The sequence below is a fragment of the Plectropomus leopardus genome, chromosome 9, assembly GCF_008729295.1.
Source record: "Plectropomus leopardus isolate mb chromosome 9, YSFRI_Pleo_2.0, whole genome shotgun sequence".
Lineage (NCBI taxonomy): Eukaryota > Metazoa > Chordata > Actinopteri > Perciformes > Serranidae > Plectropomus > Plectropomus leopardus.
Window position 1 is genome coordinate 15,392,492 of NC_056471.1, and position 15,422 is coordinate 15,407,913.

General features: G+C 43.1%; 1 protein-coding gene across 2 annotated transcripts in view; it reads right to left on the reverse strand.

The window, feature by feature from the left end:
- LOC121948507 (ras-GEF domain-containing family member 1C-like) overlaps nt 1–15,422 on the reverse strand; it is a 68,022-nt gene that overhangs the window by 10,352 nt on the left and 42,248 nt on the right. Inside the window, exons 1-2 of one of the 2 annotated variants that reach the window (XM_042493911.1) lie at nt 14,524–14,881; nt 133–348 (exon numbers count right to left, since the gene is read on the reverse strand). In XM_042493911.1, the coding sequence (XP_042349845.1) occupies nt 133–342 (210 nt within the window). In that variant the 5' untranslated portion in view covers nt 343–348; nt 14,524–14,881. Of the gene's footprint in view, nt 1–132; nt 349–14,523; nt 14,882–15,422 lie in introns of those variants that run through there. The other variant, XM_042493910.1, reaches the window with a different exon arrangement.

Consider the following 15,422-nt stretch of genomic DNA (forward strand, 5'->3'; position numbering starts at 1 on the left):
AATTAAAGGAAGGTATCACTTTAAAGAGAGGCATGGGGCTAATAATGTAATTGGCAGTACTGCCAGTACCCATATAAACTGAAATGGACTTTCTGATGGAGTTTATAATTAACAGTGGACATTTCCATTTACCTCGGGGTAGTAATCGGCAGTGGGCACCAGGTTCTGGATCAGGGTGTCCAGGGAGGCGGAGGTGATCGGGGGCCCATCGGCCAGGCAAGCCACAGGCCCCGGGCCCTCTTGTGGGGCCTCCTCCTCCTCCCCAGGCTCAGCACAGGCCAGATGGGGGCTGAAGCCACTGGGAGTGGTGAACATGGTGCCTGAGCACACAGTCTGGGGCATTCCTCTCTAAAAGACAAATAGACAGAAAAAAACAAAATGAGGAAGAGGGATAAAGCTGGGTTCTCTGAAATGGAAACTCAAGTACAGTATTGGCAGGAGTTCGATTTGGTAAGAGGAAATGAATTCAATGCATCATTCGCTCTTTTACTCTCTCCCTGCAATAGATTTGTTAAGCCTCTCAATCAGCCTGAAACACACTTTTCTTGTTCATCCTGCTGGTGTATCATCGCCTGCTCGCTCTCATTCTGTGCAGCAACACACTCATGCCATCCAACGGATGCCGTCATCAGGGGATATGGAATACCCCCCAACAGCTGCCCCTGTTTCCCATGTCGACAAGACAGAGGACGAAATATGTGGGTCACTCAGTCGCCGTGGAGACTGTCGCTGCCTGAAAGCGATTGTGTGGGCTCCATCTCTGCCCTGTACGTCTCTCCCTTTAAGAATGCTTTGGGTTACACGTTTTAAAAATTCAACATGTTCTTCCCCTCAATGGACAAACACTGCAGCTGTAGTGGAGAGAGGCACTCACTGCACTGTACGCTAGAGTAGCGATACTACGGAAACATTGTGATCCTCCGGGTATCATCATCATCACTCACATTCACCTTAATGTCCCCTACATACAACTGATAAATTATAGACACTCCTCCTTCAACACGTTTTAAAATACTAACACAAATACTGATACCACCACCACCACCACCACTACTAACTTTATTCATTTGGATAAATGAATTGGATAATCAGAAGGCAATACAACAAAAGAGAGCCAAACAGTCTTACTGAACACAAGCGAGATGAAACTAAGGTAGATTTAAGGTAAAATTAAAACAAGAGGACATATAATGCAAAATGTCAGTATAAAATGTTACAAAAAAATAGAGCAAAAACAACAAAAGCAATAAAATCAATAAAACCACAAATAAAATGAAATAAAATAAGTAAAACATAAATAAAATAGGTAAAATAAATTAAAAAAAAAAACAAAATAAAAAGATATTAAAAGATGACATAACATAAAAGCAAGTCTATAAAAAGGAGTTTTAAGAAATGTTTTAAAAGAAGTCACTGATTCTGCGAGCCTCATCTCCTCAGGCAGGTTGTTCCAAAGCCGAGGGGCCCTGATGGTAAAGGCACGGTCACCTTTAGTCTTAAGCCCAGACTTTGAAACGACCTGAAGGGCGCCACCTGAGGATCTAAGGCTGCAAACCGGCTCATATGGGGTTAACATTTCTGATATGTAGCTTGGCAGTTTTTGGTTACTTGTGTCCAAATTTGACATTAACGTGAATAAAAACAGACTCTGCTGTGCTCCTGCTCTCACTGCCCGAACCTGGTGACTACGTTGACCTGAATCACTCATCATCACCGAGGTGCCTTCAGGCAAGTTCAGCAGCGCAAAGCCTTGTTGCCTGCAGGAGTGACGAGAGGGACAGCAAAACCACAGTGAGACAAAAACTAACAGGAGTAAGAGAGGTGGAAAAAAACCCTTTCAATCTGATATTGTCAGATAAGATAGAGCTTCACAAAAAATGTTTTAAAAACAATCTCTTTTAGCGAATTACCGCTCAGAGTAAACTCAGTCAGCGGCTGTTCTGACAGCAGCATAGCTTCTCTTTCTCTCCTTTACACCCGTTAACATGTGTAACTTGTGGTTAATTTATTGTAATATTTACAAGTTATTCTGAATGTCATTCTGAGTTACTGTTGTTTGCAATCAAAAGATTTTGTTAAGTTCTTACTAAATATTATGTTATTCGTATGTTTATGATGACATATAAAACTATTAAACTTTTTTTTTTTTTACAGTTTTATATTCTTGAAACAAATAATCAAATATTCTCTTTGTCATATCATCAAGGATGTTGTTATCAAAAATACTTCAAATATGATATTATTTTAAGGCCATATCGCCCACCCCTAGTAACAGTTACAAGGAAATCTGCATGATATGGCTGCATCAGCTATCATCCTAGGAACAGCACTTCATCCTCTGGTGACCTTCAGGCCACCCCCCCTCCCCCCTCGCCTATCAGCCACCTTGATAAACTGGTGTCACAGGTCCCTTGGGTGAAAGGTCAAGCGCACACTGGCGTGCAGAGATACAGCTCATGTCTCAAGTTTCTTGAGTGAGGGATTCAGCCCTCCTTTGTTCTCCTATACATGAACACTTATTCATGCACTTGTACACACACAGACATGAACACACACAGACAGGCACACTGAGGGCTGGGAGACGGGGGAGTGTTTCTGTGGGGCGGTTTCACAGCTTTCTTTTCTACTGCCACTGCTGACACCCACAGCCATATCTCTTCGTATATAATGTTGTGGTTAAAGAGGGCCGACATCTTCTTGTCTGCTCCTCAGATCTATAATAATGGCTCCTCAACTCCAAGTAGGGGAAACACTGGAAGTGTGAAACACTGACTCACAGTCTGTGAGAGGAAAAAAAGATGCATTTAACCATTTGAAACCTGAGCAAACTGGCTTGCAATGAAAGAAGAAATTACCCAAAAAATTGGAAGAAATTTGCTAAAAGTACAAGAAAATTACCTAAGAATTAGTAAAAATATGAAAAAAAAGTTAAAAAAAAAAAAAAAAAAGAAGAAGAAGAAGAATAAATGACCTGGAAAAGTGCTTAAAACTGTAATCATTTTGTAACATAATTTCAATGTAATTATATATATACTATTTCCTGCCTTAGCCTTTGAAAAACAGTTTTCTAAATTTACTAATTTCTTGCAATTTGTGTTTTTTGCTCATTGCCTTTTTCCTAGAAAATTGCACCAATCAGGGTCCACAGATTCAAATACTTCTGAAAAGTGTCTGAAAGCAGCACAAGGACAGTGAAATCACTCCAAGTTTAAAAGGGTTAACTGAGTAGGTGACAATGAGGACATCTAATGGAGCTGTATCAATGTTAATACTGAAGCTATGAACCATAAATACACACAATCCTCGTGTCTCTCCCTGCCATGAAATTGAAACTTAGAATATAGTATATTTTGCACAATGAGACAGTACCAACGCTTCCTCAGATGAAAAATATTACTACTTTAATCTAAAATGCTGATATTTAATTTTCTTAATACAACATTTGAGCTGCTCTCCTTCTATACACGTGATTGTCACTGTTTAGATTAGTTTCCAAACGGGGAAAGCCGGGGGTGTCCTTCTAGCGACCTCCTCTAGATTGGATTACAAGATGCTGCCACAGAGCAGACATGTCCCGATAAACAGAGAAATGGACAAATCCAACAAGCCCCTGTAACGACACAGATGCAGCAGGAAAGCATTATGGTGGTTGCAGGAAACCTCCTCTGTTTTCGGCCTGACAAGAAGACAAAGTCTCAGCTCCAGGTGCGTGTGACTAAATCCAGGAGTTTATCTGTGAATCATCTCATGCATACAAACTCACACAGCCCTCTCACCACCAGTGTTTGTATTCATATATGTATGGGAGTGACTCAGAGTTTTATTGAACGTGCCCACACTGTCAATGATTCCTGCTATCGTCTGTGATAATCTTCACTCTCCTTATTTCTCCCCTCCTCGGCTCTCCTCTCCTCCCTCCAGCATTCCTCCGACTCTGATTCATTATTTCATCACAGCTCTCTGCGTCTGTGTCAGTCGATTCCTGACAGTCTGCAGCATGCGAGCAGAGGTCAGTCAGGTAACTCCTCCACAGATGTGTACATGTTATGATACATCTGTGTATGACACACAGGGTCGTGTGCCACCAAAACTGATTTTAAAGCTCCAAAAAAAAAAAAAAAAAAGTGCTGAAATGTGAAGTAGTAGAGCATTTTATGGTTTCACAAAAAGAAGAGAAACTGTAGGGATGCATCTTCAAGTTCTTTTATCAAGTAAAAGTCTAACTTTTACTTAACAGAGTCCACTTTGGTCAAAAGTGAAAATAGCACAGTGAATTTCCATTCACTTCTAAAGATCCTTGTTTTAAATGGAAACTCTGCCAATTATACACATCAAATTAGTTTATAGGTCAACTAGCATAATAACACGTGAATATCCAATCTAACTTTCACAAGTCAAGTTGCATTGTGGGAATTGTTGGGCCAAGTGTTGACAAGAGAGTTTCAAGATGTACGGAATAAAAAAGATGATGTCTTTGGTTCTGCCGCATCAATTTGATTTTTTTTTATGACTGTTCATCATAAATCAGATGTTATAGGAGCACAATGCTTAATCCGACTCAGTTAAGTCAGATACACAGCAACATCCAGGTAACCAGTACCAAATACTCACCTTTGCTAATTCACTGATCTCGTTTATGGAGATCGCCATGTTGCACTGCCATGTTTCTACAGGAGCCCACAAATGACAAACCAAACACTGGCTCTGGAGAAGGCCATTCATGTTTACTCACTCACGCATCAGCCACCACAGGCAGAATCCTCTCCACGACAAGAAAAACACTTTTCTTGCACCGTGTCCACATGTTGTCGAGAGGAAGAGACCTCTGCAGATAATTTGGCTCCCAGTAAAAAACACTAAAGGAATTCTAACCTGGATAAGTTTCAGATTGTTGCAACCTGCAATTATAACTGCTAGATGCCACTAAATCCCCCTTAATCTTACACACTGTTCCTTTAAGCAGCAATCTGCAAGGTAGTTGTGGTTTTTGGAGACAACGCCATTTCATAGCTGTGCTGCTATGAAGTTGATGTGCAGTCCCCAGAGATAACTTTGGAATCAGAAGTCAGTGGCCAGAACTGATCATTTCACCTTTGTTGTAATTCATCACTTGTTGTGAACTCGAGCATTGTTCCCAGGACCGACAAATGAACCCAACGAGTCTTGTGACTAACCAAGAGAGCATCGTGAAATACCACTTTTTCTAACTTCTCATGCTATTTCACAACCATATCGCTTACGCCACGTTTTCTGAAAATGTGACCAAGAAGTCATCCACAGCTGTACTCTATGTATAACTTGTTTCCGTACCTCATGATACAGCCAAGCTCCCTCTGTGCCTGTCACATTGCATCAACACTGCATGAACAAACACATTGAGAAACAAGCGGCTAAGAACAGGTGAGTGTAGTGGTGTGTGCTCTAATCCCCCCTGAGATCTCCTGCAGCCAGCCAACGGCAGCCCTGCACTCTGTCTAGACAGCTGGGGGAGTGTCATTGTTCAGGGTCCTCGCAGCGTGCTTGTGATTCTGTCAGCCTGTTATCGTTGACATCAGGGGATCCGCCTGCTTTGTTCTATCATGATTAACAGAATGGCACTGTCTGGAGACACACAATCTTTATCAGCACCCTTGACTGTCTAGCTCTGTGTGAGTGTGTGTGTGTGTGTGTGTGTGTGTGTGTGTGTGTGTGTGTGTGTGTGTTGATGAAACAACAGCATTCCTGACACGACCAAGCTGCTTGAAGCTGTCAAATTGCTTCACAACTTTGTTAATCTCTGTTTTCTAGTTGCCATTTCTGTCTTGGTCTCTGTGAAACCTGTTTCACCACATAAATTGTATTACTCACACCTACGTCTGTGTGTGTGTGTGTGTGTGTGTGTGTATATACACTTGTTGAGAATGGTGACACAGTTGTTGACAAATCTGATCTGCCTCAAAGGATTTAATGGATGAGGACAATCAGACGGCTCTCCATTAAGACTGAAGAGGCTTATTCAGGAAAAATCAAACCGCAGTCTGACCTCTATCATTGAGGAGTCAGGGGTCAAAGGTGAAGAGTTAAGGCTCCTTGGTGGGGGTTTATGGATTAAAAGTCTTGGGGGTCGTTGTTGTAACATAAAAGGCTCGGTCTGCTGTTAGGGACATTTTCTTGAAATATCTTAAAGCAAAAGACTTGAAAAGATGCATTAAGGCCGCCACTGTTGTCTTTGATTCATTGGCACTGCTGGTCATGTCAGTTCATCATCACCCAATAACAAAGTTAAGGACAAGGTACTTGCACACAGATCCAAATCCCAGACCTGCGTGCTTTTTACATTAGCAGGGATATTCTAAATTAAGGATAGTCGAATTGATTTGCCCAGGGTCAGCTCTTGCAAAATGTGGCCAGGGGCCAGTCACAGCAGCCCCTCACAGGTCAGATGTATGATGGGGCGTTTCTAGGATTTGAGGAGTGTAATGTTATCTTTGTCAAACGTTGCTATTGTTGCTGTCTTTATATGAGTAGAGGAAAAGTCTGCTAGCTGTTAGGCTAAATTATACAATGTAAAATGCCGAAGGCTTGTGCTAATTTAACTCATTAGTATGAAATGCTAATGTTATAGAAAAAAAATCTTAGCAGAGTTTTATATTTTCAGACCCCCAAGTTTATCTAAATTATTTCACCCATAAACAACATATATATCTTTTGCCGAGTTGCATTATTCCTCAAGGTTAAACTAGTGCCTCATGTCCTTGACAGAACAGCTGATAAACAATCAATTAAATGTCGGCCTGCACTAGAAGACCCTGTTAAACTGATACAGTGCTTGATTTTTTTTTTGTCTGGGTGAAAACATCAATCATCAAATATATCAAATATATAAAGTGGAGTTTTGTCCTGTTGCTTTCCAGGAAACATCAAAAATGTCCATTCTTTGCTTTATTTTGTAGTATTGAGTAGTTTCTCACGTTCCTGAGTCAGAACTGCTTATATCTAATTGATCTAAACCATTTGTTTTCACACAAAGGATATGACATATCAATACTGCGAAACACCACAGAGCAAGAGTGAAACCAAGACATGATGCAATGCTATTCTTAGAGGAGCAGCACATCATCAGAGGCAAGCACAACAAATATCCGGCATGGGTACTGCAGCAACGTTTCGTTTTGTTTCTGTGGCTGCTTCCTGGCTTCAGAGATCACAGTTAAAGGGAGGTAAAAACGACTGAGGTAAAAGCTGCATCCCACTACCTCGCTCGGGGATGAGAATAGGAATAAGATGGCAAAGATAGGAGAGAAAGGTGGGCTGCAGAGGAGGTGAGAGGGTGATATTCCCCCTCAGGGTGATGTGCAGACAGTCTAGGCTCTATGAATGTTAAATTCTCTTCCTGCAAGACTCACTGAACTCCTCTTTTCCTTTGCCGACTCCATCATATGACTCCCCTGCTCCTTCCTCACCAACTGATTTACATCTTCTCACACTACCTTTCTAATTTAGGATCCACATGTTCACTCCTTTCGCACATTACAGTTTCCACAGTTTATCTATTTCGAGACTACGCTCTAAAAAGCAGATCCTTGCGTATTTTTGGTCCTGACACTGTTTTGTGTGCCTAGAGTATTTCAGCGCTGGCCTAAATTTTCCACAATGTTCTTTGAAAGCTGAAATGATGAGCTACAGAAATAATGGAGTATTCTCATGATGGCGGCGGCTTGAAAGAAAGTAAACACCTCTTTGTCATCCACCCTCTCACTCCCCTTCCACATGTCCCCCTCCATTCCTCCCCTCCTCCTTTATCTCCCTCTCCACGCCCTACTTTCCAATGAGCCCAGTCAGGACGCCTGTACAGATGGCCCTGCAGCAGCCTGCTCTCCCAGTGGGAGCTGCTGGCATGGGAGCTCTTTGGCCCTCTGCCCCTACCATCATCCCGAGTCTCAACAGGAGCCCAAACGTGTATTGGCGTCCAGACTGAATGCCGAGGTGCAAGGGCCGAGCCAATCTGGCTGCTGAGCTGCACGGTGGCCGCCTGGCACCGCTGACAACAGAGAGAGCGCAAAATACCGCACATATGTCACCGCACACGCGTTGCAACAAAATCAAACCAGTGCACTACTGTTGGTCGATGGTGTGTGTGTATGTGTGTTTGGGAAGGGAGTGGAGCTGAAAACAAATGAGTTCATTGTGTCTTGAAAAAAACACATGCATGCACACTTGCACCCACACAGCAGCCAAACACAGGATTGAGTTACCGTCAAGGCATTCCAGCTCCCCACCCATTCCCCGGCCTCTCTCTGTGGTACGAGCCCGACAGAGGTTGGGAATCACACTCAGCAGGGCTCAACAGGGACACACGTCCCAAATCCCTTTTATTGGAATTCCCCTGTAGTGTCTGAGCAGGGTCACACTGATATCCTGGCACCTGTTCCACAACCACCAGCTCCATCAATCTCAATGCAAAGCTCACTGGGAATTCTCCTCCGCGAACACACCCTGTGCACGTGCGCAGCCATCCTCATTCCTGAGCGAGTTTAGACGCAGTTGTGTATGCGTTTGGGTTTGTGCGCGTGGTTGCACTCGAGTGTATGTGTTTGCAAAAGGGCTGAGAAAGCGAATCTAAGTCCAAGTGAAGTCATTCCTTCACTGTGAATACAACCATCTGTCCTACTGTTCTCCAAGAGGTGTGGCTGTAGCTCAGTGTTTCTCACATTCTGACGAAAAGATAAGGCGAAATGTAAGTTGCATGAGAAACTGCACACTTTTAATCCCTAAAGTTGAACTACTACCTGGCTAATGTGTATATTTAAATGGAATTGAGATCAGCATTACAAGAACCCATCAGCCTGAGAGAAGGTCTGTGCTTTTGAGGCCAACTCTAAAGTGCTGAGCACCATCATCCACTGACTTCTCTTTTAAACCACTTCACATGTGTGAAAAATACAGTTCTGAATCTCTTTCCCCTGCTCGGAGTGGATGGAAGTGATGTACTAAAATGAATTGAAGGTCTGTGACATGTGATGGGTCCGGGCAATCTATCATGTTACTTAGAGATAATTAAAGTTGAGCACAGATTGGCTCTTAGTGGGCAAGTAGCATGTGCCTGAGCCTCGAGTGCCCTAAATCTGTCATTCACAATGGTCATAATGCTTTAAAAAACAGTCATGTATTATTCATAATATTCCAATTTACAACCTCCCTTGATGCAATGCTCCTTTGAGGGGAATCGGACAAGAGTGATTTTGTTTCTGTCCTAAACAGGCATAATTTTGCCTCAAGTGCCACTTATGAGGAATTACCAGCTCAACGAGTGAATGGAAGAAAACGGAAAGAGGGAACAGAGTAGCATGATTGAGAGCATTCAGAAAAAAAGCATGAATGAAACAATGCACGAGTGCAGCCACCTTGAATAGTCCTTTATGCACTATTTTAAAACATTCAACATCATTCAAACACCCACTCAGCATTGTTTTACTCTCAATCAAACCTGCACAATAAACTGCCGCAAACTAATGAGCGAGACGGCAACACGGATGCAAATGTAATAACCAGACGTTACTAATTTCATCACGGCTGTCTCTTTTCCTGTTAAACTACATCTATCTGCTCATTACAACCAGCACGGGCAGAGGCCATGCGGCGTGTCACTGCTGATGTATGATGTTGAAGCGTACTAATTAGTGTTGGGAGATTGCACGGTCTGGTCTGTTCAGAACTCATGCCTCGTGTATTCTGATATGATTACAGACAGATAGAGGTCAGAATACACGCTTCATTAATCCACAACTAGTTGTCTCATGTTGATTTCAAATCTTGATATCTCATTTTTGTGTCTTTAAAGCTTTCTTGAATAACACTCACTCACTGAGATATGCTAGGACATGGTTCAATTACACGCTATAATATATTTTCATGATGCATTCTCACTTTCCTGTGTGGACTGTCTGTGATGAGTGGTTCCATCAGTAACATCAACAGTATGCCAACACAGCAGCCTGGTGTTAATGGATTATCAAGGGGACTGCCCAGTGGGCCTGATGGTGTTATTGATATCAAGAAAGGGATTTTACTAACAAAATTTCCCTATTTCTAAAATATCTTTAACATAGCTAATTAGAGGTCAGATCAACTGTATGCATCAGGGTCAGGTTTCCCAAGTCAGTTGTGTTTCCAACCTGACTTCAACCCTCCATTTATATGTACGTCCATAAACAATTTAAAACTTTATGTCTACCAAACAGGACTAGGTATTTAAATTATGAGTGCTGATAATGAGTTTCAGTACCATTATCAAAATTATTTCACATCAATAGTGTAGAGTTATTTTTACATTCACTATCACCAAAACACACTGACGTCTAACAAACCTGTTGAATGTATTTCCTTCCTTATAAAAATCCGCAACAGTAATTTGAAATTTAATTTTAAATGCTAAATTGTATAATATACAATTTAATGTATTACATTTACGAGCTAGTGTTGTTCTTCTTTGCTTTTGTTGGCGCATTCTTGGATTGGCCTACTGGGCACAGGCCCAGGGGCACAAAGTGTCAGGGGGCCCCATGGCCTTCTCTTGCAAAATGTCACTCAAATAACAACGAGGAAGAGACTCAGAAAGACCACTAACAGATGCAAAGGAACTGCAAGGAGACACAGAATTACTATACAAGCAGGCAGAATGACCACAAATAGACACAAAACAAATACAAGGAGACACAAAATGACTACAAAGCGACACAAAGTTACCTCAAAGACATACAAAATTACCTCAAATAGACACAATATTACTTCAGGCAGACAAATTACTTCAAAGAAACACAAACCCCCCCCCAAAAGACACAAAAGTAACCCAGAGAGACACAAAATGAACTTGACATGAAATGATCTCAGACACAAAAGAAAGAAAAAAAGACATAAAATTACCTAAATGAGACAAAGTAACCTCAAAGAGATACAAAATTACCCCAGAGACACAAAATGAAAAAAAAGACATTAAACAGCCACAAAGAGACACAAAACCCCCACAAAGTCTGTGTGTCTTCTTGCTCCTACATAGAAGAGGTTGTGGGCCCCTTTGCATATCTGTGCCCAGGGGCCCGTTGTCTCATCATCTGCCCATGGGCAAATTGTGATGCTTCTCTGCATGTTTCTGCCACCAACTGTTGATTAGCACAGCAGCAAAAAATCAATTGCAGGAATGTCTGTGACAGTTGTGCGTCCCCACGTGTGTGGAGAATATGAACACAACAGGGACCCACTTATTCAAAACATTTCTCCATAGTAAGCTACCAAAGGTCAGTCTTTGAAGAATACAAATCATTTTTATTTATACAACTGCAGCCAAACTAATCAAGTGTTACATTTTGTCTAAACACAATAACGGAGCTTAAATAAAATTCTGGTAAAAAGCACCATTTTAATCACAAAACTGATTCTCTGGTGTGCAGGAGCCTGATTAGCCAACTAACATCTAATAAAACATACTCATCACGCGGTGGTTCAAAAATTTCATTACTTAGAGCCTATATCTTTTAGAGAAATCTATATGCTTACTCTGGTGGTTTATTGAACACACCAGGGATCTAATCATGTTGTATTGCTTCTTTGACGCAGCCAATCCATAAGACAGGGCATCAATAGCTGCCCATATGACAGCATGCAAGCCATGTGGAGGCTGCTGCGACCAGCACTGGAGAGCACAGAGCGTTTCCATGGAGTCAAAGCTCCTGTTGGGAGGTAATTAGATGCCTGTTGAGTCCCTACTTTGACACCCCCTCTTCTCTCTTTCATTCCATCAAAATCCCTTACCCCCAAACCCCCCCCCCCTCTCCTTCTCTCTCTCTCTCGCTCCGTGATAGAGCAGCCGGCTGTGACAGAGTGCTTCCGCATGTGAACCCTGTCAGCCTCGACCTGTCAGCGGGATCACTCTCATCATCCCGTGTCAGTGGCAAAGCTGCTGCTGCATAGCCGAAGGACATCCCAAGGCCTGTCAGGTACACAGGCCATCACGATGTTCTGTCCCTTTTTCAATTGAGCTCCTGCTGAGCTGAGGAGCTGTTTATGGAAGGTGGAGAAAAAAAAATCTAATGTATATATGACAAACCAGACGCACTGGTGAAGAGTTGTTACTTTTGGAATTTCCCCCATTTAACAGGAACACTGAGGTGATCCTTGAATAGAAAAAAAATGTACAAAAAGAGGAGCTTCCAGTCTACAATGATCTATTTTTTACTATTCACGATTTGCTTTCTTTATTGTTTTGTACTTTCCCCAAGAGACCTTCTCTAAATCGAAAAAATGTCTTGGCTTCAGCAAAAAAAAGAAGAACAAAAGACTGAGTGATCATTCACACATCCATCTAGCACAGCAGGGTGGGGGATGGGTTTCAATTCTATCCCAGGCTGGACAAGTGACTGATCATTTAATAAAAAATAATAATAATTAAAACAAAAAAGCTTGCTCCCTGTGTGTTTAACAGTCACTTAATAAACCAAAATTCCAAATGCACAAGCAGCAGAATTGCCAGTAGGATTTTGTAGTGGATTCCTGTTTTGACTGCTCCGCCACAAGGCAGTAGTGGTATTGTGTCATGTCCGTAAAGTAGAATAGCGTGTGATCTATGATTCCTCTGAACACACGCACACACAGAAGCCCCTGCCCCCCATACACACTCACACAGCCATAAACCTTGTGGTAGTAATAAAGCTGTCATTGCTACCAGACTAACAGCTAGTGTGTTTACCTCCCTGTCGACCTGCCCCAGACAGACCCTGCTCTCTCTCTCTCTCCCCACAAACACCCACTCACTATGACTGGCCTCACTCTCTGGGAACTTGCCTCTCTCAATCTCACGTCGGACCGAGCGATGCCCTCATTAACAGCACACCTGTTATTCTCTGCAGACTTGGCCTGAATTGGAGGGAACATGTGCTGGAGTCTGTGTCTGTACCTGCAGACTTTTGACAGACCCCTAAATCGGATGAATCATGCCCGTGCAACCCCAGTCTACTGTTACTGTTAGAGCAAGCTGTCATTTCAATTCAAAACCTTATCACTAAGCAGCGAGGCATTATGGGAACAGCACAGACAAGTACAAATGAATAGGTGCAACCTGAAGAGGAGACGGGAGAAAGGGGTCTTGATCACTGGAGGACAAAGTCAAAGGGTGCTGATGATGGCACAGGATTCAAATAATTCAGTGATTATCTCATGCAAGACTGGAGAGAATCAAAGCATCGATTTACTATTTTGTCCTTTCACAAAGGAAGCTCTCATTCAGCAAGCGTGACACAGAACAAAAAAAATGTTTTTCACCCTTCTGGGCATACAGAAGCATACGGCCAGTGAAGGTGAGCAAATACCCAGTTCCCAGGGTTGCATCCTAAACAGATGGGGTGGAGGAAATAAAGCAGAGCATGTGTTAAGACAGATTTGAGAGGAGCTGCTGCATTTTGGAGCTCCATACTAAAACAGCACGGACACGAAATGCGATGCCCCACTCCAGTGCTTCGTTCCTGTGGGGCTGGGAGGTGCAGCCTGCACTGAGGAGTGGAAGAGAGCTGAGGGTGTGGGAGCAGAAGTGCCTCAACTGGTAATATCAACAGCTAGAATTCCTCCCCACCCAACTGGTTTCTGACGGAGCCGGTCTTACTTTCATGCACCTTGCAGTAAGCTGCAAGAGACAGATAACAAATCCTTTTGGTTTGTATTGGTAAGCTGTGCAAGCTGCTGCATCGCCTTTGGATGGAAAAAAAAGGCTGCTTACCACCTCTTGGATGTTTTAGTGGATGATGCAGATTTTTTTTCAGTGAAGTGAAAATGTCAACAGTGCCGCACCTGTTCACTCTGTCCTACCTTTAGGAAGAATAGCAATACTCTGCACTTACATTTAATATGCAGAGAGTGATAGAGCCAAATCAGAAGTGAGTTTGCACAAAGCCTTTTCTCCCACGGTAATAAATACACGAGATAAGCTTTGCACCATGTATTCAGTTAACCAGCCCACAACAGTACAGCGTGTGACATTTGACTTATCAGTGGCTACTGTTATTGTTTTCAATGCCATCCATCGACTGCTAAAACGTCACCTGCCTACATAGCCAACATCCCCTCCTGTAAATGTGTCAGAGGCAGGAGACGCAGTGACTACAGCTCCCAAAATGAGCTGGGTCCCCTCACACGCCCTTTACACAGACCTGCACACCGCTGACTCACGCCACAGACTCCGATGCCTACATCGTAGTAAAGTGATGCAAGCAGCAGCTACGGCGTTTCAAACACGATAAGGGATCATGATGTCACCACTGTTGCTGGGAGGCTAAAGTTCGCACCGTGACGACAGTGTTCTCCACGGTAAATTGGACGTGAGCGTGGTAATGCTGATTATACAGCGCTGGATCAGCTCGCACGCTCACACATTCAACACAGCGAAGACTGCATACACACAAACACACACAGGCACGCGCACCGGCTGTGGGCGTGAGCGCAATTTCAATATGCTAATATGATAGTAGTGTGGTAATCTTGCTTTGATTCGCTACTCACCAGCACTACACTTTGATCCCCATCTTTGCTCCGACTTGTATCCGACGTCAATTCAATCAAACTGCCGCTCCAGATATTCCCAAATTAATTAGAAAACAGCCTGCTCAGCTGACATCAGTGGGAGAAGTAGAGCCGGACTCCACAGAGGTAGGCTACAGTCTGCTTGGCGTTAGTGGATGAAATGTCTGTTGATAGGAGCTTAAAAATGTTCCGACTCTGGGAAGGTTTCCACCGGTGAAGAACGGACAGAGACGGAGAGCTGTCGCCGTGAAAAAGTGCGTCCCTGAAGGCGTGGCGACAGTCCTGTCCTGCGCCACGGAGACACGGCGGACCGCACAGCACATCTACACGTCCTCAGTGCAAGTGACAAGACGGAGGAGAGGAGAGGAAACTACTCACACGCACGTTAAGCAAGTACAACAACTACACTTCCGCTTTGTGGTTTTCAAAATAAGACACTCGTGGACGAACAGGAGTTGCAGTTTCTTTTATGGGTGGCGGAAGCACGCCAAGAAGGGCTGATCATAGGTGTAGACTCCGGGGAGTTGCAGGGGACACGCCCCCTTAGTATTTTGAGCATGTGCATGAGCAACACAAACATGGAAGTAGATGGGGATTTTTTTTTTTTTTTTAACAAAATTGAACACTATAAATTGATGCACATATTTGTGCATGAAACTCATGCGAATGCTGGAAATTGATTGTCAATTTTCTGGCGGAAGACCCCTCACCCCCGTTTCATTATGTGCCCTCAAATGAAATCAGTGTCCTTCGCCCTGATTGGCCCCAAGGCAAAACTGAGCCTCAGGCCCCCGTCGACAAAATAAACACTTTTCCATCATTGCATCTCACACATTAAACATGGTTAATGTAGGAATTACAGTTAAAAATAGCCAACG